Raw genomic sequence first — 18,068 nt, forward strand, 5'->3', positions numbered from 1 at the left:
CGGAAACCCTGGCTATGCCCATGGGAACAACCTCTCTTGAACAGAAGTATATTTTTGAGGGAAGGCGCCAGGATTTTCTGAAATAATCACTAAAAACAACAGGTTTTTAACAGTCTGAACGTGCTCTATGACTGGTTTAAAACAGCTTCTGGAGGAAGATGAGCAAAGGCAATGATTTGCTGCCATCTAATGCCCACTGTGCCAATTGCAGAGGAGTAAAAATATCTAACAATGCAACGTGCTTTAAATATTTTATGTACATGTTCACACCCCTCTCCTCACTTTAAGTTCACACATGTTTGACCAAGTGTGTGAATAGGGCTATATGAAAATTATGCAGGTGCGAAGGAAGTGGTTAGATGAAACAAGCTTTCTTCCTCTTTCAAAATAAGTTGGGGTCACCAAAATAAATTGATCAACCGTAGGCTCAGGAGAGACAAAAGGAAGGATACTTCACAGTGCACACTTCAGTTACGTAATTCCCTGTCATAGCATATGGTGATGGCCACTAACTTAGACAGCTTTAAAAAGATTTGACAAATTTATGTGGGGTAAATATGTCAGTGGTTCTTAGCCATGATGACTGGGTAACAAAACTCCATGTTTAGGAATAATATGCTAGCAAATGCCAGTTGTTGGGGACAACAGTGGGAGAGGCTTATTGATCATGGACTCAGGGATCATGGGAATCAGTATGCTGAAAAAGATGAAGCTTTGTATGGACCTGGCAGGATTCTTTTTACATTCAGTTGCACAGCTGGAAAACTCTCTCCAGGTACTACCATAATTGCTATGATCATCTCTGTTCTGGACCACAGATTGCAGGCAGGCAGACCTTAATTTGCATGTTGTCTCCTGTGAAGTATTAACTTCACTTTACACCAAAACACTGCAGAAGAACGGGAATGAATATCTAACGCACATATGTTTAAAATCAAAAGCCTTCCTTCCAAGATGAGCATACATTATTCATGGTGCTTTATTTAGAGCTGAGCTGGAAATAGCCTTCCCTTGTTTTATTTATCCAAATTTGCTGTCACACATGCCCATCATAAGAGCCCTAGACAGATACCAATTATGCAAACGTGTAAAACCCTATTAAATGATGTCCTCCAAAACACATTTACTTGTGAAGAAGCCTGACTGTAGCTTTTTTAGCATCACCCAGGAACAAGCAAGCATAGCTATTTGTTGGGCTATTTAGAAGAAAACCAAAGGCAAGGAGGAAATGTTTAGCTTAACCATTTTTGCTTGAAGTATTAAGAAGCAAATTCAAAAGGACGGATTGCCTAATCTGTTGTTGTTGTTGTTGTTGTTGTTGTTAGTAGTAGTAGTAGTAGTAGTAGTGGTACTAGTAGTAATTCCACATGGGTTGAAGAAATAGTGTCAAGATGTGAGTTCAAACATCCAGGCTAATCAGGCATAAAATCTTTATATAAATCACTTCCCCACAACAAAATATTTATTTTATCGGGCCTTGTTTAAACTGGTGTTAATTGGCTACTGGTTTACTCAGATTAGACATCCTTTTCATAAACGTGTCTCTAAACACTTCACAAGCCCCTCTTGTTTATTATGAATTCTCAAGAGCCCTACTATTTCCGATTGACTTTTCAAGTGTCCTACGATGATTCACATTGAAAACATTTCACAGGAGCAGATATTTAACACCGACCAACTGGATTGAGTCTTGTACTAAAACACCACTTCCCTAATCATTCTACCAGTTTTCTGCTCTGTATTGAATTATAGCTTGCCTTCCAGGTGATGAGCTTCAGTTGAGATTGGCTCCGTCACAGCAGCTCACTTTTGTCCCCCACCTCCATTATTTGCTCTGGCTAATAACCTGGAATTCTGACCATCTTAAATATCAAGAGCCAAGGATGCCAATATATAGATCTTTTATTTTACATTTTTAAAAATATATCCTCTACAGTACAAACAAGTTCACTGTTTGCTATGACATTATATAGATAGCATGCGTCTACATGGTGGAATGTAGAGTTACTTGCTGTGCTCCATTAAAATGTATCAGAATTAAAAGGCGCTACAAGAGCAGTCAGAAATTTATACCTAGGTCCCAGTCTAGTGAGAGGGCAACTCTCACACTCAAACATGCTGCAGGAGGGGACCACATGTGCAGGAGACTGCTGTCAAGAGGGAGCTGCCTGTAACCTATTGCATGTTTACAGTGGGATACCTGATCTGAAGTACCTGCTGCTGCAGTTATGGAGTCCCCTCTCCACCCCCCCCCCCCCGCTGACCATCTGTTTGCTGTGGCACCTCAAGTCATTTTGCTGTTAAAGTAGAACAACAATGGTATCCCTGGTGATATCCAAACAATACATTTAAAGCACATGGCCTTCTCCAAAGAACCCTGGGAACCAGAGTTTACCATTCACGGAGCCAATTCCCAGCATCTGTAACCAACTACAGTTCTCTGGGGGGCAGTCTTGTGCTTTAAAAGTGTGCTATATCTAATGTGTGGCTTTATTTATTTTGTTTTATTGCCTATATATACCACCTTTTCTTCTGGGAGCTCCAGAGTGGAGGACATAGTTCTCCTCCCCACTTTATCCTCACACAACAACCCTGTGAGGCAGGTTAGGCTGGGAATGAGTGTCTGGTCCAAGGTCAACCAATGAGCTACACGACTGAGTGGGGATTTGAACCCGAGTCTCCCAGGTGCTAATCAGACCTACAAGTAACAAGCCATTATCCCACACTGAATGAGACTCCCTGTTTACTCCAGGGAAAGAGAAGTTCTGGGTGGGAACAGAGGTGGGAGGAAAATGAGCAGGAAAGGAAAGAGAAAGATAGCTGGAAGAGAAGGGGGACTGAAAGCAACCCGTGTGTATAATGTTGTGTGGCCTCAGCAAAACAACAGTAACTATGTTCTATTCTCCCTTGTGCCCAGGCCAAGAATTACATGCTTGTCTCTTTCACAAATAATAAGAATAATTTTTATTTATACCCCGCCCTCCCCGGCCAAAACCGAGCTCAGAGCGGCTAACATTAAATATATAACATATTACCATAAAATCAAATGATCAATTAAAATACATCCTAAAATCAAATCAGAATCAAAGTGAAATCTAATCAGATGGCAACCCGCCAATTAGGGATGGGGACCTTAAATGCTCACCAGGTCTAACTCTTATATGAGCCTGTGAGAAAAGTTGGGGGGGGGGCACTTTCATGCAAGTTCTTATCAGGAGAGAGGGGGATACCAACCAGTATCGCCTTCTCTTTCTCTTATTTCCTCAGCCACCCTAACCTGTTGATTTGCCGCCTCCCTCCCAATCTGCCACCAAATTCAGGTTGCTGCCTCAGAAAGTTGGCTCTGTTTGCAAGGAAGGCAAAGGCCTTTCCAGAGCACTGCACCAATCTAGGGGAAAGGGGTGAAAAATCTTCTTCTTTTTAAAAGGCAAAATAAAGTGTAAAAATAAGTGTAAACTGTGGGCAAGCAGAAAAAAACAACCTCTCAGTCACTAGTACTTGTAAATTCATTACCATATTTACACTGGCAAGTTTTTTTTAGTATGGATGAGATTTTTATGTTGTTGCTTTTATTAATTTTTTAGCTTTGTCAGGAGCTTGTAAATGACCTGGGATCCATTATCCCAGGCAAAGAGTTGCTTTTCTCTGGGGTAATAATGCACCATGGAGTGACTTGTCTGGCGTTTGGGGAAAGGAAGCGTCGGGATTTCATAAGGATTGATGGCGTCTAAGGTGTCATAAATGCACTCGATGCGAGACGTACCTCCCCCTGGTGAATTGTACACTACGTACAGGGCGCCGCACATCATAAAAGCCGCTTCGGCATTCTGGCTTTTGCAGGATGTGTCCCAGGTATAGTCCACGGCCATGGTTTCATAGTTGATTTTAGAAATGACCAGCTTTCTACCAGGATCTGGCTCTGTGTGGATTGCCCACAATCCCAGTTCATCCACAGCTAGGTCTATCTTAGTGGAAGGAAGAAGGTCGTAGGCGAAGGTCTCTCCTGCTCCTGACAGCAGCAGCCGGCCAGTTACATTTCTTTTCTGAATGTCAAACTTAATTATCTCATTTAAGGAGCCAAATTTGTGATAAAACAGAAAACCGTCATATATAACATGGCCTGTCCCTTGCCAGGGAAAAGGCAGGTTAACTCTGCGAGCTGACTGTTTCTCACCACTTTCAGTAAAAGCCCGGATATTTGCAAACTCCATTACAATTTTGTTCTTTACCCCATTTAAGAAATAGATCTTTTGGGGGTTCTTGATGGGGTCCTTCAGCCATGAGCCCTGTGTGTCTCCAGACTTCTTTACTATCTTCAGGGATTTGAAGCCTGCAATCATGTGGTTACAACCTTTGAAAGGGGGGGGGGGGGTAAATACAAAAAGAAGCATCAACACATATGCCGTAAGTTCTCTGCTTTAGCATTTGAATATTTTCCCCTTCCAGCATAATTCAGGAAAGTGTAAATTGTTTTCTGTACCATCACACGTCACAATTGGTCTACATTCTGTCAAAGAAAACAACGAAATGGAACAGTGAATAGATTATCCAAATTGATCTATCTCTATCCTGTCTGATACACCCCAAGCCAGAATTGCCTTAGCAGACTTCCAGAAAAGCATCCTCAGATATGATGTATTCTATGGTGTATTGTGCTGTTTTTGTCTCCCATTTCTTCACAGCCAGTTGCTTGCTTATTTATTTGATTTCTGAACTGCCCTCCCTCCAAAACGATCCCAGGGTAATAAAGCAAAGCAACAAAATACATCCAATAAATAAAACTAATGCAAACAGCCATAAATATCTGTACAATATCATAACCATTAAAATGCAATAACCATTTCCAGCTGTTGGGCATCAAAAGAAGTAGCCTTGATTTATAAAAGCCTGGGTACTCACATATGTTTTTAACTGACATCACAGGAGCCAACTCCATGGGGCCATGAGGGCTTCAGCCCCCACAATAAAATATTTGAGGGGGCTGGGCTCCTGCAAGGTTGATGGGCATTGCCATTCAAATTGTGTGTGTGCACCATGTCGTGATTACGTGGGGTGGGGCTTACCTGGGCCCCCACAATATTTCATTCAAGTTGGCACTCCTGACGGACATCTAAATATAAACAGGCAAGGAGACAAACATGGCTCCAGGGGAGAATCTTCCAAAGTTGGGGTGCCACTATTAAAAAGGCCCTGTAATCTCCACAGAGTGAATCCTAGCAAGAACCATGAGCAAAACTCCTTGCCCTCGATGAATTTTAGGGATAGGAGTGGCTGGTATTGGATACATCAGAGATCAGCAACTGGATGCCCCCAAACCAAAGTAAATTTCACCGAGTACCACCTGGACTTCCCAATTGTCAAATCAATTTAGCGGCAAACCAAGTCTGTGGAAGAGCATGTAGCAGTCACTACAGGGACTAGGGTGGAGCTCTTCACTCTTCCCCATTCTTCAGCATGGTTTTCCCATTCAACTACTTGCTGACCAGGCTATTATGTTTGTGTTCTTAACATCTGCATCTCTTTTCCTTGAAATTATACCTGTCCTCTGAAATCAGGCAGCTGCTTCCCCACGTTTAGAGTAATTGAAAAAGAACCATTTTAAGTCCAAAAGACAAATATGGTTTGTTATGGATAGTCCACATGCACCAAACTTTGCTCTAGTTTTAGCTGAAAGAAAAATTAACTTTTGGGTTATTCTGAAGTAACTTTCGGTCTCTCCTCACGCTGGCGTTCCACCTGTTTTTGTTAATAGAATCCCCATGAGCCACAATACTCTTTTGGTACATTGGTTTGTTTGCATTTAGACTAGCAGAGAGGAAAGCCACATGAGGCAGGCAGGCCATTATCTACTTAGACTGGGAGTTATTCTCCTGGCAGGAGTTCTGCTACCTGATTTCCTTTTTTAAAAGAAATGAAAACAAAACTGGAGACACTATAAGCTGAGTCTGGAAGCTTCTGCGTGCAAAAGCCATCCAAGCATACATTCAGCAACACTCATATATTCACCACAGTATAATTACCAAAACACCACATGAGACATCTTCAGGCATTGCAGGTAAGGGAAAGTAAACATGGGGTCAGGCACGGGCAAGGGCACTAACTTCACCCCCCCCCCATTGCTGTTCTGATCACCTTCTAAGTTAAAGAAGGACAAAAGTCTGAAACAGGGAGCCTCCTATTCGCATGGAGGCTCCTCACATGATGAAAGACCTTGGTTCTGAAATGCTGGGGGGTTAGTATGTCCCCCCACATACTTTCTTTACCCAAACAGCGGCCTCTGATGAGGGCTAAGAAAAACTGATTTGAACCAGCCCTCAGTTCTGTCCCGATATTGGAACATTCCTGAAGAAGTCCTGTATACTTCGTCATGAGGGCAACCCTCCCCAGCTACAGTGGTACCTTGGTTCTCAAATGCCCAAAACCCAGAAGTAAGTGTTCCAGTTTTCTAATGTTTTTTGGAAGCCAAACATCTGATGTGGTTGTCGGCTATTGTTTCCTGGGTGCCTGCACCAATCAGAAGCTGTGCCTTGGTTTTCAAAAATTTTGGAAGTCAAACGGAACAGATTAAGTTTGGTGCTTTTGTTTTTGCTATTTATTTTGCGTTTTTGAGACTTTTTCAGTTAATTTGTTTTTGTGACTGTGGAACCCAGTTCAGCTACTGATTGTGTGAATGCAGAAAAGGATACCCCCCCCCCATCGAAACAATGACTAACATCAGTCCTGGTAAGATTTTTTTTATTATTATCGTCTACAATACTGTCTTATTTATTTTATAGTACAGTACATTGCTTTCATTTTATGGATCAATGGTCTCCTTAGATAGTAAAATTCATGTTAAATTGCTGTTTTAGGGGTTGTTTTTAAAAGTCAGGAATGGATTAATCCGTTTTGCATTACTTTCTATGGGAAAGTGCACCTTGGTTTTGGAACGCTTTGGTTTTGGAACAGACTTCTGGAACGGAGTAAGTTTGAGAACCAAGGTACCACTGTAAATCTGCAGTAGGGAGAGCCCCCTGAGATATAGATTGGCAAGCCTGTGGAAATCAACGGACAGACTGTGGGAATGTTCTTTACGGAGGTGTGGAATTGGCGTCTGTCCTTTATGTGATATGACTCTTGGAGAGTGTAAAACCCACACAGAACATGTTTGTTTTCAACCCGCTTGTGAAGATTATCAGAGATCACAAAGAAAGGAATATATGATAACAACAAGAAGATGAGGAAAATAACAAAGGGACTATCTGGACAGAACTGGATAGAACTGTTTAATTAAAGCAGCAGCAGCAAGAGCGAAGTTTGGATCCCTTTCGGAGCTTGAAGTATGGGTACCCCCAACAAAAATTTTAAAAATCTGGCTGTATAATTTGGAACTAATGTGATTTAGAATTAATGTGATTTGATTGGCCTGTTAATAAAAATTATATTTTTAAAAAAGTAAATCTGCAATAGGGGGCTGCACAGCTCTTTCTGGGGCACAATCCAGGACCCAAGCATTATCTTCTGCCTGCCCAAGGCACTATGGAGTGAAAAGAGACACCGTTTGGACTCTAAAGAATGTCTTTTAATAAGACACAGCATTTGCAGCCAAACAGAGTAAACAAGCCCTTTAGGTAGGAAGTTGCAGCAGAAAACATTACAGAACAGGCTTATGAAACTATCTCTGTAGTACTATCACTTTCCTCTTTGGGAGCCTACTCCAAATTAATTGAAACAAGTGGATATATTTCCATTCCCTTTGGGGGAATTTGTAGTCTTCGATGCCCATAGCTATTGCTTATGTATACAGTTGGGGGATAACTCATGGCCCTGAAAGGCTTTCAGTAGTGGGCAGCCCTGAATCATCTCAGACTAAAATGAGACTTTTGTGCTTCCTTTGAAAGAAGGACAAACAGTACTTCTAGCCACTGAAATGAAGATCAGTGATGTTCAAGAGGCCGAGAACATTTCTCCCACAACTCCAGTTTGGTCAGCCCTTGCACTGGAAACATTCACAATAGATGTTCCATATCACAGCCAGCCTGCATTAAAACCAATGACAAGGAAATGATTCTTTTGTGCTTGCAAAGTGCCTCCTACATCTGTCCCACATGCTTAAGAGTTGGGGACAGGTGTGGTTCCCACTAAAATCAAATGGAAATTCAGTCATTACTGATTTGTCCCATTGATTTATAGCAGAGCTAGGGTCAACTATTTTTAGTCTGAATCCAATCCAATAACTGAAAAAAGGAAAGGTAGCAAACTAAAAGTTTCCTGAATTGAAAATATAAATTTATAGACTGTGTCAAAATGGTGACAATTAGGCATAGGCTGAACAAAGAATACTTATTGCAGCAAAAATTAAATTAGATCAAGACAGATTGCCCACATTTTAGCAACGTCTGCTGCAAGAAAATCACAACAGATTTTTAGGAGAATCAGCCAAAGGTGGAAGACCTCCATTATGACCTTGGGTTAGATATATGGATAATACAGAAAATAGTTTTTGAATGTTTTGTGCATTAACTATCTAGAAAGGGATATTCACGGAGCAGCAAAGGGCTTGCATAGCTTGTAATGTTTATGTGAATATCCGAAAGCACACTGTGGAAGAACAAGTCATTTTTCTTCCCTAGCTTAGTGATAAGTAATTTCCCAAGGGCAATCTTCTTATAATGCCACCGTTTTTGTATGTTTTCCTGTACAACAAAAGTATATGAACAGGAGGTACAGGAATATTCTTGTGTTTGTGTGCAATCATGCAATGAAGAGAGAGAAAAAAGAGCAATAATATTGTCCTCCTAGGAGTAAGTACCCATTGCTTTTGAAACTCAAATTACAAATTATTGCTATTTGGTGTGCATGCCATGCTTGAATCTAATAACCAATGCAACGACTGATCACCCCAGATTGAAAATTGTGAAGAAGTCCAAGGTGTATGGATTATATTTCAGTATTTCAGAATCCAGAAACATTCCTCTGGGGTGATTTGAGAAGGAATAAAGACTTTCACTAAATCTTGATGTGCTCCTCTTAACTTCTGTATTTATTTATTGTGGTTTGCAGCTAACCATGCAAACCTATAAACAAATACTTGGGAACAAGTCCTATGGAACCCATTGGGACATACTTCTGGGTAGCCCGGTATAAAATGGTGCTGTAAGTTACGCACGTTCTTGCGTGATCTTGACACTGAACAGCAGGAAATAATGATACACATGGGCGGGGGGGATCATTTGCAGATGGAAGCCATCTCCATCTCTTTACAATCCCTCCCTGTTTATATATTTGGGTTGTATTCAGAGTAATACTAATGGGGATGATCCATCATCTCAAGGATTTATTCTTGTGCAACAGAATGTTCTCACCCTCTCTGCCTTCACCCAAATCTGTTCTGGTGATTGACCCAACCCTCCACAGTAGATCTGGGGGTGATGGGGGCACATCAGGGGAGAGGAAAGGGGGAAAGTTCACCTGCACAGTTATTTAGATGCATACCGTCCTGTGCCAATTATGTTGATGTTAAAGCAGAACGGGGGAACCTGTTGTCCTCCAGATGTTGTTCGACTCTGACTTCCATCAGTCCCAGACAGCATGGTCAATGGTCAATGATGATGGGAACTGGAGTCCAGCAACTCCATCTCTGCTTTGCAACATTAAACCATGAAACACTCTTCTATTTCATGGTTTGATGCTGCAAACAGGGATGGGAATTGGTGTGTTACCATAATCTTTTCATCAGGCTGGTCCACTTTCAATTCAACAGGATACTGTATGTATACACTGAAAGATTCACACCATGAGAAGTGAGCTGAAATACTGATACATTGACTAAAGCGGGCATGTGGTACCTATAGCCCTCCCAGAGGTTGTTGGGCTACAAATCCCATCTTCCTTGACCATTGCCCAACCTGCCTGGGGCTGATGGGAATTGGAGTCCAACAACATCTGGAGAGCCACAGGTTCACTATCCCTGGCCTAAAAGGATAATTTTAAAATGTTGTAGCTAAACTGTTCTTACTTGCATTGAGCATGAGCTTGACTTTCTGTTTCGACTCCTCTTGTTCCATTAATTGCTGCTCCACAAGGTCCTCGTCGACTTCCACGCAGGTGTCGGGGGACTCCTTTGCCGATTCAAAATAGTCAATTTCCCTTTGCGCTCTTTCCACTCTTGTTAGCAAGTGGTCAACATCATTTTTAAGATCTGTCTTCAAAACGTTGAGTCCTTCCAGGCGCGACATCATCCTCTTGGAAAATTCTCGGAATTCCTGGACGTAATCTGCAATATCTTGATTGCATTTGTTTAACCTGTTCTTTAGTTAGAACACAGACAGGGGCATTTATAGACAGAGAACTAGTTTAATGGTTTTCCCAAATAGGCTCTACATTTAAAATAACCTTGCTTTTCTCCATTTCAGACGAATTAACTATGTCTCCTGTTTCTGCGACATGTTACTGAATGTCTGTTGCCAGAAATTATTGGGATCAAACTCTGAGAATGAATCTGTCTGCATGGTGCCAAGTTCCTTATTCGTTTATTCTATCTGAAAAGCTTTCTTTGTAATGTTGCAATCTGTTTTCACATTTCTTTTTTTAAAAAAATGCAAATTCTAAACCTTACAAAAGCAAAGCAAAGACAACAACAACCACCAGAACAAAGAACAAAAGCAAAATAAAAAAATTCAAAAAGAAGCCAAATTCTGAGTAATACAGATTTACATGGTCTTCAGTCTTATTTACTCCAATAATTTATGAAGAGATGTCGTTTTTATAGAAAGAGGTCATCAAGTTGTCTGCTTTCTCTGATTCTCACCATATTTATTAGCTTTACCATATAAACAGTATTCCAGATTTTAATTATACAGTCCCTTATAGATGGTCTGCTCCATATTTAGAGCTGGTTCCTAAGCTTATAAGAGACGCGGGTGGCGCTGTGGGTAAAACCACAGTGCCTAGGACTTGCCGATCGTATGGTCAGCGGTTCGAATCCCTGCGGCGGGGTGAGCGCCCGTCTCTCGGTCCCAGCTCCTGCCCACCTAGCAGTTCAAAAGCACCCTTAAGTGCAAGTAGATAAATAGGTACCACTTTATAGCGGGAAGGTAAACAGCGTTCCGTGTGCTGAGCTGGTGCAGGCTCGCTAGAGCAGCGATGTCACACTGGCCACGTGACCCGGGAGTGTCTGCGGACGGTGCTGGCTCTCGGCCTCTAGAGTGAGATGAGCGCACAACCCTAGAGTCTGTCAAGACTGGCCCGTACGGGCAGGGGTACCTTTACCTTTACCTAAGCTTATGGAGCCAGCAATGATCTTTTTTCCATGACAGAACAGGCACTTGCATTTTCCCCCTACCATGCACATAACCTATGCTATTTTTTTAGCCACAAGCTCATCTGCACCATCTGGTGTCACATTCGTATAATGCACTTAAAACACAAAACGTTATATTTACAGCTGTATAGCTGAGTCCTGGGTCAATCGTGGGTTTAAAGGTAAAGGTACCCTTGACCGTTAGGTCCAGTCGCAGATGACTCTGGGGTTGCATGCTCATCTCGCTCTATAGGCCGAGGGAGCCGGCATTTCTCCGCAGACAGTTCAAGAAGGACACTGACAAACTGGAATGTGTCCAGAGGAGGGCAACCAAAATGGTCAAAGGCCTGGAAACGATGCCTTATGAGGAACGGCTAAGGGAGCTGGGCATGTTTAGCCTGGAGAAGAGGAGGTTAAGGGGTGATATGATAGCCATGTTCAAATATATAAAAGGATGTCACATAGAGGAAGGAGAAAGGTTGTTTTCTGCTGCTCCAGAGAAGCGGACACGGAGCAATGGATCCAAACTACAAAAAAGAAGATTCCACCTAAACATTAGGAAGAACTTCCTGACAGTAAGAGCTGTTCGACAGTGGAATTTGCTGCCAAGGAGTGTGGTGGAGTCTCCTTCTTTGGAGGTCTTTAAGCAGAGGCTTGACAACCATATGTCAGGAGTGCTCTGATGGTGTTTCCTGCTTGGCAGGGGTTGGACTCGATGGCCCTTGTGGTCTCTTCCAACTCTATGATTCTATGATTCTATTCTAACTCCCGGGTCATGTGGCCAGCATGACTAAATCGCTTCTGGCAAACCAGAGCAGCGCATGGAAACACCATTTACCTTCCCGCCAGAGTGGTACCTATTTATCTACTTGCACTTTGACGTGCTTTCAAACTGCTAGGTGGGTAGGAGCTGGGACTAAACAATGGGAGCTCACCCCATCACAGGGATTCGAACCGCCAACCTTCTGATCAGCAAGCCCTAGGCTCTGTGGTTTAGACCACAGCGCCAATAGTGGGCTTGCTCATATGGAAAACAACACTCTGATATGTTAAAAACACATGCAGAGATGCCCCTAGGAATAAGGAAGGCTGAGAAGGGACATAGTACAAATTTATATCTTGGAATAATGCAGAAAAGTGGGGTGAGGTCATATTCCCACCCTCTCCACCAGGAAATCTGCAGAAGGCTTGTTAGGAGAACCCCACTGAGAAAGTACTCTAAAGTTAATATTCTTTTATGAGAAGGTCACCGATGAAACCACCAAAAACAACTTCCTTGATTTGGTAAGCTGCATTCCATTACTTTATTGTCCCTCTTGTTTGCGTTGCTCAGCATTCCATTTCTCTTCTGGCTTAACTAAGAGATTTTTCTAAAATTAATTTTAGCATTGAAGCACACAGTATGGCCCTTGGAGGGTGGTGGGGGAAGGGGACGTCTCAAGTCAGAATTCCCAGAGGTCAGGCTCTGGCATCTTATCTCTCACGCCACCAGCACAGTTTTCTATGTAAATCCTGGCAGCCTGAGGGTGAGTTCACATAGCTGCCTTAGAACCTGTTTCCGCAACAAGAGCTTCCCAATGCAAATGGCAGACAAGGGCTGTAATTCTGATTGGGACCATGGCAGGGACAAAGTTTTAAAGTCATTCCCTGCCACCATGTTCCTGATGGCTCAGTCCTGCTGTAGTGGTTACTAAACAAGAAAAAACTATGTGAGGTAAAACTGGCCAGTTTGGTCCTAAGTTGAAGCACAATGAGGCCCAAAAGGACAGAAACATTTTTTTTAAGGAGCTGGGTGTGCAATCCAATACACACTTACCTGGGAGTAAGCTCCATTACAAACAGTGGAATTTACTTCTGAGTAGACATGTCTAGGCATGCACTGTGGAACAGTTGGAAACTGGACATTTTAGGAGTGTTGTTTTGGTACAAAGTAAATGTACTGAATGAGGAAAGAGGTAGAAAACTGTATTCTTATATAAGCAACATGTATGCCCAATAAAAAAACACAACCCACCTAATACTTTCGCAGAATCGTAATTCTTCCCCCCCCCCCCTCATAAAAGAATATTCTAAAAAGTTCAGCCTCTATTTTATCCAGAAAACATAGCAGTATCACTGCTGGTAACTATGGCGGACTTTTGGGTGTATAAATGCACTTTTCCTGTTTTTTATGGATTTTCACTATTCAAATATACATCAGCACAAATATATTATTCCTGCCTCCAGGGTTCCATCAATCCCAAACACTGGATTTGCCTCAAACACATAGCTTTTTCACATACTAATAGAGCAAATGCAGGATTGCTACCAAGTATAAACTTGACAGGGAGTAAAAACCAAGTCCTGGCTTCAGGATTAGTATACCTATATGGTACACTATATTATGATATATATATTTGCAAACATGTGTTTGTCATATGTACACTTAAAAATGGGGGGGGGGGACATTTACAAAAAGTTTGAGAACAGCTGAGTGCAAAATTTCACCACAACCTACTGGTTTTTTTTTCCAGGAGGCTTCAAAAATAGTAGCTGTGCTGGCGGAAGACACCAGTGAGGCCCCTGCTGATCCAGATGTTGCACAGCTGGAGGGGATGGAGCCAAAGAAAAGAGTCCACTGAGTACAGTTATTCAGAGCTCCAGCTTTGCATCTCCTCCAAAGCCAGCTTCCCCTTCTTTCCTTGACTGGAGCTATTGTGTGAGAGAAGGGAAGGCAAAGACCCTTTTAACCTACCTGCCTGTCTTGAAAAATAGAAGTACTGTATGGAGATTGCAAATACGTGAGCTTGCATATTTAACATCACAAATGACTGGAGTAACTGCAAATTCATGGAAGAAGTAAGATCAGAAACACACTCTGCCACCCACCACTCTTACCCTATAAATCAGGGACGGGGAACCTCAGATCTGGGGGGCAAGTTCTAGGTGTCCTCACCATCCAGAACTACTGGATATCATTAACTCTTGGGAAAACATATTTCTCATGCCTGGGACACCAAACAGCAGTATATGAAGAACTGTGGGTGGGAGAGACCTCCTTTCTTGGAGTAATATCCACAGCCTGGTAAGTTGTTAGAAGTGAAAGGGGGTGGGAGGATGCAGGTTTGAGGACTGGCTGAGTGATGGGCAGAGCTAGGGGCAGGGAGCAGTGGAATTCTTCATCAAATTGGATTGAAATCTGAGCCAGGGAAGAATTAAGGGGTTGTAATTCTCACTTCCTATTTGAGTTGAGTGGGACGCGGGTGGCGCTGTGGGTTAAAGCCTCAGCGCCTAGGGCTTGCCGATAGAAAGGTCGGCAGTTCGAATCCCCGCGGCGGGGTGCGCTCCTGTTGTTCGGTCCCAGCGCCTGCCAACCTAGCAGTTCGAAAGCACTCTCAGGTGCAAGTAGATAAATAGGGACCGCTTACTAGCAGGAAGGTAAACAGCGTTTCCGTGTGCGGCTCTGGCTCGCCAGAGCAGCGATGTCACGCTGGCCACGTGACCCGGAAGTGTCTCCGGACAGCGCTGGCCCCCGGCCTCTTGAGTGAGATGGGCGCACAACCCTAGAGTATGTCAAGACTGGCCCGTACGGGCAGGGGTACCTTTACCTTTACCTTATTTGAGTTGAGTATTATAAACCCCTGGCTCTGTGAGTCAGGACAAAGCAGTCTCATTGACATCTCTATAGCTATCACCTTCCAGCCTGGTTCTAATCTTGGCGTGACTGTCTGAGGAGATAATAGGCAGCAAGCCATGACAATTGATCACACAATGATTGATTAGAGCAGTTATTCAGCCGTATCAAGTGACAGCTGTAGTAATCACGCATAATCTTGGCTTCACCCTGCTTGCTTCTTCACTGCCTCTTACTTGTCTGTCCTCTAACTTATCTCCATTAATCACTGCCATTTCCTGACTTTGCTCCCTTTGCTGTGCCCATCTACCTCAGATTGTAAGCCCTTTGAGAAGAGGTGGTGCGGAACTGCCAGCTTTGTTGTTGTTGAAGCATTCCTGTGCTGCTATTGACCTGGCCTGAAGATGAAATGATGCTAAAAACATTCATGTCGAGGATTTGTGAAAGTTAATGGACTCCTGCTAAGTAAAATATGGGTCCTTCTTCTTGTGCACAACACCTAGCCTGCACCTTTTCTCAAGAAATGTCAACATCACCCCAAAATTTCAAACATTCTCACTCATAATGGGAAAGAGAACAGCAGGCACTGATTTTTAAAGCAAGCATTGATTTTTTGAGTGGCTTATTTCTAGGTAAGTATACATAGAACTGCAATCCTAGGCACACTTACATGGGAGTAAGCCCTAGTGGATATTATTATTATTATTATTATTATTATTATTATTATTATTACTACCCACATATAGAATTGCATTGCTAATTAGTACAATGCATAGTTAACAGCGAACTCCTATTCTACTAACCCACATGCAGTGTTGAAACAATTATAACTTAAAGCTTGTTACCAGAGCTTTCTTTCAGCAAGAACTCACTGAAACTCAGTTCCAGCACCTCTTAGGTGGCCATCATTGCCTTTCTAAGAGAACAAGGGAGGTGTTCAAGGTGAATTCCGGCACCTCTTTTTCTAGAACAATTGCACTGCTTGTTACACTGACTGAATGCATATGATTCATAATGCTACAGGAGGGGTTCCCAACCTTTGTCAACAAAGTGTATGAGGGTACCATGGTGCCCACGGTGATCATGTTGGGGACCCAACTGCTATAGTAAAAAAGATCCAGGAGTTTTCATTTGTCCTCTTAGCATTGTGAAAATGGATGCAATGAATCCCATTAGCTTAACCAGAACACCTATGTAGTAAAGTCAGAAACTGAGATATTGGAAGTCCTGTTTGAGGAGTAGATGACTCCTTGTGGCATTCAAATTTCACACACTGTCAAATGGATTTTTTCCCCAAAGAGTGAAAATATCCCAGATCCCATCCTGCCCAATCCAGCCCTTGTTCAGCACAATGTAAACCTTTGCTTGCTTTCCACTGAAAAATCAACTAACTTAAAAGTGTTTTAACTCTAGCTGGATTGCACACCCATTCCAAGCATGCATGTTTACTTGCTAATAAAATCAATAGGAACAAGTTTCATAAACAACCTTGCATTTGGGCTGTTCCTCATACCTTTACTGTGCATAATCAAAGCTACAGTTATAAAAACGAGCTCATTTTGAAAGGAAAGCAATTTATTTCCCAAGCACACATCCACTTCACACAGAAAATCAAATCATTTTTCAGATATCACTGATATACCCACATACCTCTATTGAGAGAATTCGGCGGTCCATGTAATGCACCAATCCAGCATCTTGCATTACATATTGTGCTTCTCCCGCAATACTTGTAAAGAATGAAACTAATAAGAATCTGAGCTGTATGGCTGTCATTATTGCATTAAACCTTCAAACACCCTAAAAACTGACGCTAAAGGCTTCCGTTTAATATCTGCCCAGCACTGTGCTGTGTGCAAGCAAAAACAAAACTTAACAACTGTGTGATTTAAAATGGCTGTTTAGGCTCCCACAGTCTCTCATTAACACAATAAAGTTCTGCAAAGCTCTAAGCTACATAAGTTTGTTTCTAGGAGTGCTTTCCAGCTCGTGATCTTTTGATTGGGTCCAGATGTTCAAAACTGAGCTGTGCAGCGCATGTAGGCTAGCAGTATTGAGCCAAAGCTATTATTCTTCAGCTGCTTCCAGACTGTCACTGTTTTGATAGGTATGATTCAAGTGGATTTCATGCTCTTGTGCAACAAGGCCACTTCCCCTCTCACCCTCCACAAAATACCATGCAATTTTTGAGGTAAGAAAAATGTCAGACAAATACTGTTACCTAGGGTTGCCATATTTACAGAGTGAAAATGCGGACACAAAAGTTTTTTTTCCGGCAAAGTTTTTGAGCTTTATCCGAACACTGTTTCCATATGTCTGGGAAATTCTGGACATATGCCAGCCCTAATGTTACCACCCCAATCTCTGCCTGGAGGTAGCAAGAGATTCTTGGCACTTAACCAAGAAAATGAGGCACAATGGAGGCTAGTGTCCTTACCAAATATGCATTATTTACACATATTTACAACCTAACGCCTTCAACAGAAGGGGTGCACAGCATTGTACCCCAAGAGTGTATCTTGTCACACCCAGCACTGTTTTTCCAGAAAAAGAGGTGCTGGAACTCACCATAAACACCTCCCTCTTTCTCTTAGAATGACAATAGCACCTACCTGAGAGGTGCCAGAACTGAGTTCCCTTGAGTTCCCCCTGGAAAAAGTCCTGGTCACACCCATCAGAGCTTCATAGTTTGTCCAGAAACCAGCCATGCTCCCCAGTCTTTTGGCACAGCTTTTCCCAGCCAGGGCTCATGGAGTTCTGTCCCTCTTTCTGCAGAGAGTCTGATGTTCTGCTGATGGCTTACCATTATCAATCAAACCAGGCCATTACCAGCCTTCTGTTTCTTCAATGACCACCTCAAGTGAGCCTTTCCAAGGCTAGCCTCCATGAGGAAGCTAACTGGTTTTATTTCCAGTCCTTGCTAAATTCCTGAATGTAGAAATTTGCTCAAATTCTAACCCTTCACTGAACATAGAGGTTATAGGGGGTCTGCACCCTCAAACTTATCACACTGGAAAATGTGAGATGATAGAAGCAAAGAGATCACATAAGTGATTTCTTTGTGGTCGCTGAGGCATAAGTATTAGCATGTGAGTATTATTGATTAAATGCATTTAAAAATGTGTTACAGTGTTCACAATTTAGCCTTTGAGCCTACATTCTGATGCCAGGAAG

General features: G+C 42.4%; 1 protein-coding gene across 1 annotated transcript; it reads right to left on the reverse strand.

The window, feature by feature from the left end:
• Positions 1-1,884: 1,884 nt before the first annotated feature.
• On the reverse strand, positions 1,885-17,362 carry OLFML1 (olfactomedin like 1). Its single transcript, XM_083431881.1, has 3 exons — positions 16,545-17,362; positions 9,998-10,289; positions 1,885-4,351 (listed from the first exon to the last, which is right to left on the reverse strand). Exons 1-3 carry the CDS (start codon positions 16,668-16,670, stop codon positions 3,573-3,575), a joined length of 1,197 nt encoding a protein of 398 aa, XP_083288007.1. The 5' UTR covers positions 16,671-17,362; the 3' UTR covers positions 1,885-3,572.
• Between the last annotated feature and the right edge of the window lie 706 nt (positions 17,363-18,068).

This window comes from Podarcis tiliguerta (assembly GCF_965153285.1).
Source record: "Podarcis tiliguerta genome assembly, chromosome: 1".
Lineage (NCBI taxonomy): Eukaryota > Metazoa > Chordata > Lepidosauria > Squamata > Lacertidae > Podarcis > Podarcis tiliguerta.